The sequence below is a fragment of the Populus alba genome, chromosome 6, assembly GCF_005239225.2.
Source record: "Populus alba chromosome 6, ASM523922v2, whole genome shotgun sequence".
In the NCBI taxonomy this organism is placed as follows: domain Eukaryota; kingdom Viridiplantae; phylum Streptophyta; class Magnoliopsida; order Malpighiales; family Salicaceae; genus Populus; species Populus alba.
In genome coordinates this window covers 13,697,764-13,711,985 of record NC_133289.1, presented here as the reverse complement: position 1 = coordinate 13,711,985, position 14,222 = coordinate 13,697,764, and the positions used below count along the sequence as shown (strand labels likewise).

Below are 14,222 nucleotides of genomic sequence, written 5' to 3'. Positions count from 1 at the left end.
CAAAGAATGCAAGAATCTCTCTCACATGTTAAAACTGAAAAGTTCAAAAGTATCATTCATTAAAGATTTTATTTTAAAAAACAATTTAGGCTTCACGTGTGTTTAAATAGTTATGAGAAATTAACCCTAATGGATCTACTATTGTGGGTTTAATTGATCAACTTACAAAAAATAACTGAAAATCTTTACTAGTAAGCACAAAATCTAATCCAAACAAATATTGGATCTTAACTGAAAACCAAAGTATTAGTATAAAAATAATAATGAAAATAGCAAATCTAGATAGTAGCTTGTTGATGTCCCATATAATAGAAAGAAAAACAAGATAAAATATTTTAATTCATAGCTTAAATAACTTTTGGCTGAGATCCACCTTCTTAAATACTCTAGGATTGTTTAGCTAACTTTTAAAGTCCTATAGATGCTAGGAAATCTTACCTGAATAGGAATTTAATTGTTGAAGTCCTTTTTTTTTATAGGACTAGAATTTCCTTTCAGAACATGAAAAACATTCTTGGAAATTAATTCTCATTGTAGCCACTCCACTTTCCTCCTTTGACTAGGAGAATCAAATTTTTAGCATTAAATAATTAATAATCCTTCCAAGTCTATGATTCATACCTGACAGCCTCTTTTAGTTTAGTTGCATGACTAGGAAACTTAATTCTTTGTTGCTATATATTCTCTTAAATAATATGAACAATAATAAATGAATTTCCTTTTTAATTTTAGGATAATATTTTGTTGATCTTTGTAAGTAAGGGATCTCATCATCTTAATTAGCCAAATCTAACTTTAGACCCCATGTGCCCCAACCCATAATCATTAATATAACTTAAATCAAACATAATACAAGCTCTCAACAAGCCTACTTTGCTACTTAAATCAGACCCATACATGGGCTAATCTAATTTGGTCGAATGAACCATTAAAGAGATTGGACCAAACCAGTCATCATTCACAAACCAAGGCTAGCTAAAACTATCAAATGTCAAAACCCCATTATAGCTGAATAAAACACAAGCGAAATTCCAAGAAAAAACAAAATCTTGGCGAATGGCCTCCCCATCAAACCCAAGCGCAAAATCAAAGGCCCTTTATAAGAAATCCATGGTTAAACTGTATCATTTCTTCTTTCTTCAAAAAGATTCATCCTCGAATCTTTAATAGGAATAATGGTTGTTTCATAGGCATGTTGTTTTAGCCTTAAGAATTCTCTTCTAGCTAACACTTACCCCTAATAATAGTGGTATGGACATAGTGCCTAATAAGGATTTCAAAAAAGCACGTCTAACTAACCACTTACACACATACTTTTGAATAATAACAATGGCTACCCTTTTTTTTTTTTCATGCTTGCGGTGTTGTTCCATTGAATCTTAAAGATTATAGAATAATCTTTTACACTTATCAACTTCTCATTTTAAAACCCCTACACCAAACCTTAGTTTCTTTTATTCTTGTTCTGGAATCCTCCTTTGTTCCTTCTCCCTTGTTGAATACATGACACCTTTTTTTATATACCAAAAGACTCAATTCAACACAACCAATCAAAGTGAGAGGCTTTCGCGATGCAACCCAATTATGAATATAGGCTCAAGAATCAATAAATATATTGAAAACAAACAAAACAAAACTATAATTATAATTTCACGAGTAGCCAAGCAAATTTGTACGAATTGTGGATGAAACGAAGATGCAAAATAAAACAAAAAAAAATAATGAAGATATTTATTTGACTCTTAAATAACCCAAATATAATAAAAACAAATAGTAAACAAACACATTTTGGAATTTGACGCAAATCTAATTGTTACGCAATTTTAAAGCACCAGAATTGAAAACCACACCTAACAATATCAGAATAATCTAAAATTCAATATATAGAATCCTGATACCCAACAAACTATATATCCCAGTTTATAGGTTGTTCTCTTATGCCTAGGTAACAAAACCTATGTATGATTAATTTGCAGCAGAATTAAACCCCAAATTAAAACCTCAAGCAAAAGATATTGAAATAAGCTTAATTTTAATATATTATGTGATTTCACCCTCAGTAAAAGTACATGAAATTTGAATTAATTCTAGGGTGGTTTGCTTAGGGTTCTTTAAGAGTTATATTTCTGCAGCAGAATTGCAACAAGCTTTGAATAATGTTTTTTCTTCTTCTTCTTCTTCTTTTTTTACTTTTATTTTAGTAATATGTCTATAGACGGTAACAAAATGAATTTTTTTTTTTTTTTTACTAGGATTCTGCCAACACAAAAAAGAAGAAGAAGATTGATGTAAATACTAAAAAAACTTAATGAACACTAGGAAAACAAAAAATTCAGAAGGATATGACATGTACTTGGAACCTTGATCTAATACCAACTTATGTGAACCTCGTGATCACGCAAACCCCAATCAAGATTGTGATCTGATCCCAGAAAGTCGAAAGAGATCTAATAGGAGTGCGACACAATAAAAACCTATTCCAAAACACTAGCACTATTGGAATAAAATCAAATGATGTCACGAAGCTAATTAATCTTTGATAAGTCAGATTCAATTCATTCAAGAACCAAAGAATGCAAGAATTTCTCTCACGCATTAAGACTGAAAAGGTCTAAAACATTATTCATCAAAGGTTTTTTTTTTCAAATTTTAGGCTTTACATTTGTTTAAATAGTTATGAGAAATTAACCCTAATGTATCTATCATTGTCGACTAAATTGATCCATTTACGAAAAAAATAACTCAAAACCTTTACTAGTAAACCCAAACCATGATCCAAACAAACATTGGATTTTAGCTAAAAATATAAGTATTAATTAAGCTCAAACATAGAAATGATAATGAAAACAAGTCTGGACAATAGCTTGTTAATGCCACACATAATAAAAAGAAAAACAAGATAAAATATCTTAATTCCTTAACTTAAATAACTTTTGGCCGAGATCCACTTTTCTAGATACTATAGGATTGCTTAGCCAACTTTTAAAGTCCTTTAAATGTTAGGAAATCTGATATGATTAGGAATTTAATTGTTAAAGTCTTCTTTTCTTGTAGGATTAGGATTTCCCTTTAGAACATGAAAAACATTCTTGGAAATTAATTCTTCTTATAGCCCGCTCATCACTTTTCTTCGTTGACTAGGAAAATCAAATATTTAGCATTAAATAATCCTTTAAAGTCTAGAATTTAGATCTGACAACCCCTTTAGTTTCCTTACATGACTAGGAAGCTTTCTTATTTATTACTAAATATTCTCCTAAATAAAAGGACAATAATTAACAAATTTATCTCTCAATTTTAGGATAATATTTTGTTGATCCATATAAGAAAATAATCCAAACATCTTAATTAGCCCAAGCTAACTTTGAACCTAATGTGACCAAACTCATAATCATTAATATAACTAAATCAAACTTGATACAAGCTCTCAACAAGTCTACTTTGTTGCCCAAATCAGACCCATGCATAGGCTAACTTGATTTAGTCAAATGAACCATCAAAGAGATTGGATCGATCCTGTCATTATGCACAAACCAAGGCTGCCAAAAACTCATCATGGTCAAATGTAACACAAGCTAAATTCAAAGGAAAAACACAATCTTGGCCAAATGATCTCCCTATCAAACAAAAGCATAAAATTAAAGGCCCTTCATAAAAAATAGCTAAACCATATCGGAATGTCCCTTCACATACACAGCAAATAGAGCGAATACACCGCACACGCCAGCATGTACAATGCATATGTTTTTTAAAAAAAAAATATTTGATATATAATAAAATATCAAATTATCACTCAATCAACTTTCTTATAACCAAAAAATCAGGATTAAAATACAACAAATCCCTCGAATACCAGTCGAAGAAATTTACTTTTAAGAATATTTCAATCATTTTAAAAATGTGAAAATGTAAAACAAAAAAAATAGACTAGTTAAATAAATATTACTTCTCAAGATAATTCGGTCATTTTATAGTGCTTAAAATTTTATTTAAAAAAAAAAAAAAACCCTAGATGTATATAAATTTTGCTTATAAGAGTAATTTAGATATTTTACTATTATGTAAAAATATAAAAAGACTATGCTATCTCCAATTAATATGATAATGACCAATAACTCCTAGACAAAAAAAAAAACATATTACATTCAATAACAAATTCATTAATTTTTTTATTTAGAAAAACAAATTCATTAATATACTATTTCAATCCAAAATACAAAACTGAATTATATCACTCACTCACTCACATGCTTTAAATTGAAATTTACCCTTTTTAATTGAAGTTTTAAATTAAATTTACTCTTTTTAATTGGAGTTTAAACTCTTTATTGACCCACTTGATCGAGACTAAGGAAGAGCAAATCTTCTCTATTATTCACTTACTCCCTTTTCTTTGATGCCCCCTCTCATTCTTCCTCTCCCGACTGTAACTAAATACATGCTTAGCAGTTTTCTTCCATAAATCACTTTATAAAAGAACTACCACTCTTTCAAATCCCCCTCCAAAAGAAGATTCATGCTCAATGAAAAAGCTGGATTTGTTTTCATGAAATGAAACGAAACATTATTATTTGAAAAGTTGAGGAAAAGTTTGGTTTAAAAGGATTGAAAAAAATATTAACAATTAATTGTGGAAACGGATTCTGGTTTTAAAAGAAGCATGTAATCCCGTGCTTTAAGGATTACTACTTAAAAAGCTAAAAATAATAAATATAGATTTGATTTTACCGAATACTGTCACGTTGAAATTTAAAAGCACTGTAAATAGATCCACATTTCATAACATTCATTGGAGATGAACTGTAAATACAACCAACAAAACAGTGATACCAAGGGGATATTATATTCAATTATTCACTATATTCTGAACAATAATTGAAGATTACCAAGTTGGTGACACATCCTGATAAAAAGTAATTCAAGATCAGCCCAGCAGAGAAAGAAACGAGGATAACAAACACAATCGAAAGCTCCATGAGGCAGGATACAAATTTGAAGAACTAAATTCAGCTTACGCAATCTGTATATACATTGTCTGTTCACGTTTCAATGCACACTGGATGCGTAGGACTGGCAGAAACTCTATAATACAACATGGCCAATCTATAAATAATCTCTTCATTCTCGAACATGATGCCTGCAACAGTCAACCCAGAAAATCAACTCTACAAGTACTTGCCCACACTGCAGCCATATTCAACTGCATTCAAGTGTTATTTTGTTGAAAGAAATAACTTCAACATATGGTGTAACATTTTGGGCTCAATGCGTCCAACTTGCAATCTATTTTTCCTTAATGGTTCAGCTATCAACTGCTAGCTAGTGCATTAGTGTCTGAAAAAAAGGATCAGATCATTGTTTATAAGAGAATGAAAAGTAGAACCTGCTCAAAGGGCCATCTCAGCCTGTAAGCTAGCAAGTTCTTCTTCCTCAGCTGTGCGTTTTTGAGGAACTGGTTTCTTGCCAGCTGGGACCTGCACTGGAGCAGCAGGAGCTGTTGTTGCTGGCTGAAGAAGCTGCTCTTCCAATTCAGCTCCTTCCAGTTCTTCAAGTTCTGCCTCCAATTCATCCTGAAAAGTTCCAACTATTTTAGATGCTCCAGCAGATGAGAACTTATGCACAATTCCAAGAGCTAGGGCTTTAGAATTGAAATCAGCAATTAAAACACTGACCTCATCAAAATCAGCTGCAGCACCGATGGGGGTTGATAATGCTTCTTGAATCTGTTTCATGTTCTCTGTCTGCTCATTGATCTCATCCATCGTCTTGTCCACATCATCAATATTCCTATAATCCATCATTTTCACATATATTAACCACATGTATTTGTATCATACAAATTCATTGTTCAGATATTCGACTGGACCAAGTTGAAGCCAAATAAAGATGGTGTTTCCAAGTTAGCAACCATTTGAAAAGAAATACTTGAAGGCAACAAGAGAATGAGAAACACAAACATTTTCAGTGTGAAACAAGCTTTATACAGTTAAGATTTGGGCACAGCAACCAGGAAAGTGAATATGTTGCCACCAAAGACAATAAGTAAACCATGAGTGAAGATTCCATTAATATGTTTAACTATAAATTGTTACATACGTTGCTTTCTGCATTGCCTTCATAGCAGCTGCACCAGTTCTTAACGCATCTACAGTTTCAGTAGTAGCTTTTGCACCTTCTAACATTATCATCTGCAACATTGACATTCAGAGCACAAAATTTAAGGTTTTACTCATTTAGCCAAAAACTTGCACAGATTTATTAAGATACAGTTGAACCAAAAGCAATAGTAAAAACACCGGCTCACCTGATCGTGAATGCGCAATTGAAAGTTTCCAAGTTGTTCTATTTGCTGCTCATACAGCCTCTTCCTCTTCAAACATTGAATTGCAGCTGAAAAAAGCATTGTGAATCAGTGTTTGACTAGCAAACAACCCAAAATTTGTAAATAATGCTGCCCTTATTTCAAGATACATACATATATATGTATATATATATATATATATATATATATATATATATATATTCATGTAATAGATGTCTGTCTGATAAAAAACCATTGCCAACAGTTCTTCACTTGATTACAGTATAAAGATGATACTCCACATCCATAGTCACAAGATTCAACAAGCCACGATGCTAAAGCATAAAAACATTTCAAAGTATAAGATTTAATGGCTCAGTAGAGTTGTCGATTTCAATTAAGGAGTTATCCGCAAAATCATTATCTAAGTAAAGAACTCCCAATGAGAATATCAGAAATATGAGAATCAATGAAGATTGAAATCAAGACACCATGACAGGAGTTGGATAACTGAAAGTCACTTGATGTTCCATGCAAAAGCAGCGAGGGGACAGTGACAGAAAAATAATGCGAATATTTAGCCATAAAAAAATGAGAAGCAATGAAACAGAGACATAGATCTGCCAACTTTCTGTAGCCCATTAAGTGCACTTGCATGTGCATTGTAAGAGTAAAAAAAAAATAAAAAAGGTCTATAGCATTATAATCCAATTGCCAACATCAAACATCATAAATGGCCATTACAAACAAGCAATATCATACCCCTTTTGTTTTTCCCTCGGGTGAATTCCTTAGCCTTTTCAACTTCGGCAGCTGCCTTTTTAAGGAGCACCTTCTCCTTTTTCTCTAGCATTTCAAGTGTCTATATAATGCGGAGAATTAACATCTAAGTTAAATAATAATAAAAAAAATAAAAGAACAATTTTACATGTACAATTAAAAAAGTCTAACTAACGCATACATATAAAAAAAATTTAGTTCCTAATCATAAATCCCAGATGACTCATTCTCATAACCAACAAGAAATTCATCAAGAAAATAAAAAAGAAGAAGCCCATGTCTACAGTAATAATTACTTTCGAAACACATAGTTTCAATTTTCAAAATAAAAAGCAACGAAATCTAACAAACTAAGGACAAGAAAAAAAAAGGAAAAATAAACCCGACCTCGTTTAATTTGTCTAACGTAGTTAGAGCATTCGTTTCCTGCTTAGGTTTTCCAAATAAGCGGTTAAACATGGCGGATGTTTTCGTTTAAAAAACCTGTCTGTATGTTTTTCCTCGCGATCTTCTACATCGCAAACACAAAACTTAACGTTAGAATATCAAATCAAACCCAAAATCCAAGAATCAAGACAGATAGATCTACTTAAATCGAATTAAATTCAATTGAATATAAGATGATGATAGAAACAGACCTGTGAAAATCGATCGAATTCAGAGAATGGGGTTTTTGATGATGTTGAAGAACACAGAGAGAGCGGAGTTTTTTTTGTTTTGGATTTTTTTTTTTTTTTCCTTCTCTTAAGCGTGTTGTTCTTGTATTGGAGAGAGAGGAGGAAGCTACTTTGCACTTAATTCGTGACTTCGTTCATTTTTATTTTTATTTTTTCTGGTCCCACTTTCCTTACTCCTTTAGTTTTTTAATTGACTTCTTTAACAAGATACTTAAAAGACTTTAAAGCGACTGGTAATATAATGATTTTTAGAAATTTATTTGGTTAGTAATTTTTAAATATGTAGAATTAGTTGAGGTATATAAAGTTAGGTTGAATATAAATGTTAATAAAAAAATATTTAAAAGATTTTTTTTTTCCTTTTGAAAAGGTACACAGAAGGGGAAAAAAATTCAAGACTTACTAAATTTTTAATTATAAGATCAATAATATTATTAGAAAAATTTTAATAAAAATTTTTAATAATACTAAAAAAATATCAAAAACAATAAATAAAATAAATCATATAAGTTATTAAAAGATGTCGAGACTTATTTGCCTTTAAACTATTAATGTGGTACACTTTAATTATCATTTGTAATTTGTTTTTGGTATTGTTGGATTTATTTTATCGAAATTTTTTTAATGATACAGGTAATGTTGTCATTAGATTTTCAATATGTCTTCATAATCTTTTTTTTTTTTCTTTTTCTCTCTTCTCTCTTCTTGTTGAATCTTATACCTATCAATTTTACAATTTAAAAGAGTTGTAAATGACACTTAAGTCTCAAGTATTATAGATATCTTTAAACCATATTATTTTTTTAAATATTTTTTGTATTGTGTTATTTTATTTAATTTTTTTATTATGCTAGAATTCCAGAAACTTCATATTTTAGCAATACTATAGTCTCAGGTTCTCTGATTGTTTAGCGGTAAGGTAGACTCCTATCTATTTAGGTTGAATGGATTTTTGTGTGAAAAATCAAGATTGAGCTCAAGGTTCTTTTTATATTGTCTAATGCAAGTTCAAGGTCACAGACAAAAGGTGTTCATATTCAATATTCTCTTCATTGCATTTTTTGTTAAGTGTTAAGTGTTGAAATTTGTTTTAATAAAAATATAGTTAATGGACATATTTGATGCTAAATTTAAAGTAGGTTCCATTTACTTTTAAGGTCAAAACTTTGTTGAAAATTATCTTTTACATAAGTTTTTTTATTATGAAATATTAACATGATTAAAACAAATTATGAGTGTATGAGAAATTAATTTAAAAAACTATTGGTTGATATGTTTGTTATAAATTCAAAAACCTTCAATCTTACATAGAAAAAAAATTCAATTCTATCTGAACTTATCTTTTAAATAATCTAAACTAATAATATAATTACGGAGAAAATAATGTTAACTAGTCTTGATAAACTTCTTTCTTAGCCAAATTATTTTTTACCAACTGTAAAAAAATCTTTTCTAATCTAAGCCAACAAAATGACATTTACATATTCCATTTACTTCATAGAGTCCTTAATGCTATTGAAAACTTATGTGGTAGTCTTTGACTTACTTATTTAAAAAAATATTTCATATCAAACAAGAAGAATCAACTAGTTAGAAATTAATTCTTATTTTATAAGGCACCAAGGCTTTTGTTCAGTAAGGATTCTTCAACAATTATTTCTTTTAGGTATTTTTTATTATCATATATGGTGAAGGGTGAAAATAATCTTCGACTATTGTCTTATTTAATTTTATTATTTTAAATCTTATTTTAATTAGTTTAGGCTTTATTTAAATTGATTGCATGTCCGACCTATTAGTTTTAAGATTTACATATAAATACTCTTATGTAAGGGTTTTTAAGGAGTTAAAGAATTTTGTTTAGAAGTTGTCATATATTGTGTGCTTATTTCTCTTTATGTGGTTGAGTGATTCTCATACTAAGTTTTTTATTGAACTTGCAAACTCTTCAAAGAATTGATCAACTACGTTGTAATTTATACTTCTCGTTTGTGTCTTGTTATAGGCATATGGTGGGGTTGATTAATTGCTTATAATTTTGGTTCTTCAAGGCAAAGTTCTTATTGGGTCAAGTAGCAAATATTTTTTTAAATCTTAGATTAACAATCTAAGGTACAATTCTGCGTCAATTTAGTATCAGAGTACGACTAATTTCAAGTTATAATCTTGTCATATCTAGGATTTTTTTCATCATTACAAGTAATTCTAGGATTTTTTTTTTTAAATCTTGCCATATCTAGGGTTTGTGTTTTTGTTTTTCCTGGTTTAATTTTTTTCTCCAAGGTTTTGGCTATTACAAAAAAAAAAAAAAAAAAACATTAAATTTTTGTGGTGTTTTGGTGGAATCTTGATTAAAAATAAAAGGAAGAAGAAAATCGATTTTTGATAGGAAAAGAAAAAAAAAGTCTTAAAGTTGCTTAAAGAAAAAAAAATACAAATAACAAATTGTGTTTTGAAAGTTTAAATAATTATTAATTATTGACTGTTTTAAATATAAAATAAATCATTTGTGTAGTTTGGTTAATTGTTTGATAAATCAATAAGTTATTTTTAAGAACCAAAATACATGAATAGAGTAGTAAAAGACATAATGAGACTATTAGAGTGAAAAACTAATAAATTATGTGAAACATAAAAGGAATTAATCTTATTGTAAGTAAACTTTTCCTTGCTACTAACCTTTATTTCAAGTATAAACGTTGTCTTCAAAAAGTGTTGAAAAAAAAAAAAGAACTATGGAGGAAAGGCAAAATATAACTAAAGCTGTGATGAAAGTGTTAATGAGTAAGCTTCATGAGATGATTAATAGACAAGGAGTTCCTAGTCATAAGGAAAAAGAAGTTGAAATGCCTGCCATTAGGGTTATAATGAATGAAAAGAGTATGGGAGATAATTTCAAAGATAAAGAAAAAAACATTTTCAAAGGACGGTGATCAGAAAGTTGCTATAAAATTGGTAAAGGAGCAACATGGTGAAGTTATGGTGACTAAACATGTTTTGATTTATTTTTTGATTGAAAAGTATAAGGATGCGGTTTTGTGTGATGTGGTTTCTATGCATACTAGTCATTTATAGTTGAGGAAACCTTGACAGTTTAGTAGGAAGGTTAATCATAATAGACTCAGAAATAGGTATACTTTGAAGAAAGATGGAAGGATATGCATACTTGCATTATTGTCACCTAAAGAGGTTTATAAAGACCAATTGAAATTGGAAAAGAAATGCGAAGCTGAAATGATAATACAACAATATGAGATTTTGGTTACCATGTAAAAATATGTACAAAAATCATTAATACGACATGCTTATCTGAAATCATTATCAGCTACTATTTCCATACAGTATTATTGGAGGCAAAAAATGGCAAAAGAAGAGCTTTTAAGAAAAATAGAAAGCAAAGTCAAGGAGACAAATAAACCATATGAGATCATAAATTTAAAGAGTGAAAATAGAGTGACCTTTAAAGGAAAAAAAAATAAAAAAGGAGAGAAAAGACTCAAATTCGGCTAAGGGATAAAAATGCTCAATTGAAACCGAGAGTGGAGAGAAAAAATAAGAATAGGAAAAGAAGAGACTTTAGAAAATATAGGTAAACACTTAAGTTTCTATACAAAAAAGAGTAACATCAAAAGTGCTTATTTTTCTAACATGCCTATGATTTTACTTGTGTATAAGGATGCATATTCTAACACTAACATTATTGATTCTCTTATTCCTAGTATTGCTATATCTCTGTTACAAATTTTTAAGGATGATATAGAACAATCAAATTTGGATTTGAGCTTAATTTGTCTTATTATGCAGATTTACGCCAACAAACATAATTTTTTATTCGATCATTGGGTCAAGCTGGACTTTTATCAAAAGTTTTTAGAAATTTTTTTTATCTTGAGTTAAAATTTTAGGTCGATCAAAGTTTGGTAAAGCTTTCTGATTAAGGGTTAAAGTTATTGTCCAAATCTTGCTATATATTTCATGATAAGATTCATAGTGGTTTGCCATTGATAAAAGGCGCAATCAACAATAGTATGGTAAATTATAGACAACTTATCCCTGAATTTGATGATATTATTAATGAGTTGCATGAATCTTGAATGTTTAATAAAATTGATTTGAAAATTGATTATTATCAAATTAAGATGAAAGAAGGGGACATAAGAAATAATAACTTTAAGATTAAATACATATTGTTTGAATGGTTAGTCATGTTGTTTAGTCTTACTATTGTAAATAATAATTTAATAAGATTGGTGAAACATATATTGTGTGCATTCATAAGTAGCTTTGTTATTAATTATTTTGATGATATTCATACTAAGAATTTAGGTGATCATATTGAGCATTTACAATTTTTGTTTAATATGTTACAAAATAAATTGTTATGTGCTAATTTATTAAATTGAAAAAAAATATTCTTCATTTAAAATAGTTTATGGTTTAACTCTACTAAATTTGATTTCTTTACTTATTAATGAAATGGTTAGACTTGATGGCAATATAAAAGCACAAGTAATGAAAGAATTGTTTAAGATGACAAAACAACATATTAATAAAGTATGTATTCTAAGCAAACGAAGACAAAAATGGGTTTTCTTGAACCGGAAGATTGAGTTTAGGTGTATATGTGTAAATAAATGTTTTCTAGGTATAAGGAATCAAAATTGATGCTTAAAAGATATGGTTCATTCAGATTTCGTGAAGGAGTCAATGCTTACAAAGTGGATTTACAAGGAAAGTATAATATTATTATTATATTCAAAGTTTCTAATATTCTTTGTTAGATGTAGGTCATGATTTGAGGTTGAATTCTTTTAAGGAGAGAGGGGATGATATGATCCTGGTTAAGACATCAAATGATCCATTATGAGTGTCTATTAAGTCTATTATAAGGTCTAAAATAAAGTGAAACCAAGAGGAGTTCAATGGGATAATTTAAAAGGCTTGCGTTAAAAATGTTTAAATTTTTCAGGATGGACCTTTGTCTACCCAGCAAGTCATATATGAAGATATATTAGAAGTCTGGATGCGATTTCATATGGGTTGGAAACTAGACATATGTGTCTTTTCAACAATATATGGTAGGTTCGTTAATTTATCCAGACAAGATAGAATGACGTGTTTTAAGCTGGTCATAGAATCTGTTAGCAAAGTGTGGAAACATTAAAAAAAAAAAAAAAGCATTGTTTTCTTAAATAGTTATGGATTTCATTCATTATAAGGAGTTCTTAATATTATTAGGAACTTATGTGGCAACCTTTAACCATAATTACCAAATCTGACTTGGGGGTGACCCGATTAAGGAGTTGGGTTCCAAGGTTTCACGGGTTGACCCAGGTCAACTCGAATCAACTTGGAAAAATTAAAAAAATTAAAATTTTAATATTTCATATGAAAAAAATTTAAGAAACAATCCATTTGAATATAAATTATACGTGTTATAAATAATGAAGTTTAATAAATTATTTCAGAAGGTTTTTTATCTCGCATTAAAAAAATACTATGTTAGTATGTTATTTTTATAAGGTGAAGTATTTAAATCAAAAAGATTTTTTTATCTCATATTAAAAAAATATAACTGTTTTCTCTTTGTGTGATTGAATGATTCTTATTTTAATTTCTTGAATGAACTTGAAATAATTAATCAATTTTATTATGATTTATGCTTTTTATTTTTATCTTGTTATATACATAGAATGTAGAATGTGAGTGATCACTTATATATAAATTTGATTTTTCAAAAAACAAGACTCTTGTTATGTAAAGTTCAAACTTTTCTTCCAATATTAAATTTGAACGCGGTTCAATTGCGTTTCCAAAAAAATTAAATTTGTTTTTTTTGCTAAAATTGAGTGCGGTTTGTACTTTTTAAATCGTTTTGATGTGCTGATGTCAAAAATAATTTTTAAAAAATAAAAAAAAATCATTGACATGCATTTCGACATGAAAAGTTATTTGAAAAACAACCACTACCACACTACCAAACACGCTAAACAAGGTACAATTCTCATCGCAAACCCATCCATGTTCCAAATCTCCACTTTAATTATTTGCATCTTTCTTAATAATCTAGGTATTATTTGCCTTTGGCCTTACAACTCGATCACGGATAGGTAGATCTTGGCAATTTGTAATTCATTCATATGGATGGTTTTTTTTTTTTTTTTTTCAAGTCATATCTTATTTTGTTTTAAAAAAGAGAAAAGGTTAGGCAAGAAATTTCCCTCAAAAGTTATTATTATTATTGCTGCATTTTTTATACTTTTCTTTAATTTTTTTGACTTGTGTAAAATAAATCCACCTTAGAATGTCATGTGAATAATTAATAGCCATATTAGTATAGAGTTAATATAAATTAATAGAATCACTTATAAATTTTTTTTTGAGAGTTGATACATTTAAATAAAAAAAATTTAAAACTTTCCCACTTAAAATATGTAATTATGTTAAATAGTATATTAAGAATC

At 28.9% G+C, this 14,222-nt stretch overlaps 1 protein-coding gene across 2 annotated transcripts; it reads right to left on the bottom strand.

Annotated features, from left to right (window-relative positions):
• Positions 1-4,824: 4,824 nt before the first annotated feature.
• Positions 4,825-7,883, bottom strand: LOC118048012 (vacuolar protein sorting-associated protein 32 homolog 2). Of its 2 annotated transcripts, none has more exons than XM_035057512.2 (8): positions 7,720-7,883; positions 7,469-7,589; positions 7,064-7,163; positions 6,305-6,390; positions 6,097-6,188; positions 5,673-5,787; positions 5,384-5,570; positions 4,825-5,137 (listed from the first exon to the last, which is right to left on the bottom strand). In XM_035057512.2, the coding sequence occupies exons 2-7, from the start codon at positions 7,538-7,540 to the stop codon at positions 5,388-5,390; spliced, it is 648 nt and encodes a 215-aa protein (XP_034913403.1). In that variant the 5' UTR covers positions 7,541-7,589; positions 7,720-7,883; the 3' UTR covers positions 4,825-5,137; positions 5,384-5,387. The 2 variants fall into 2 exon arrangements, with proteins under 2 accessions (XP_034913403.1, XP_034913402.1); XM_035057511.2 differs by having other exon boundaries at positions 7,469-7,592; positions 7,720-7,881.
• Positions 7,884-14,222: the final 6,339 nt, after the last annotated feature.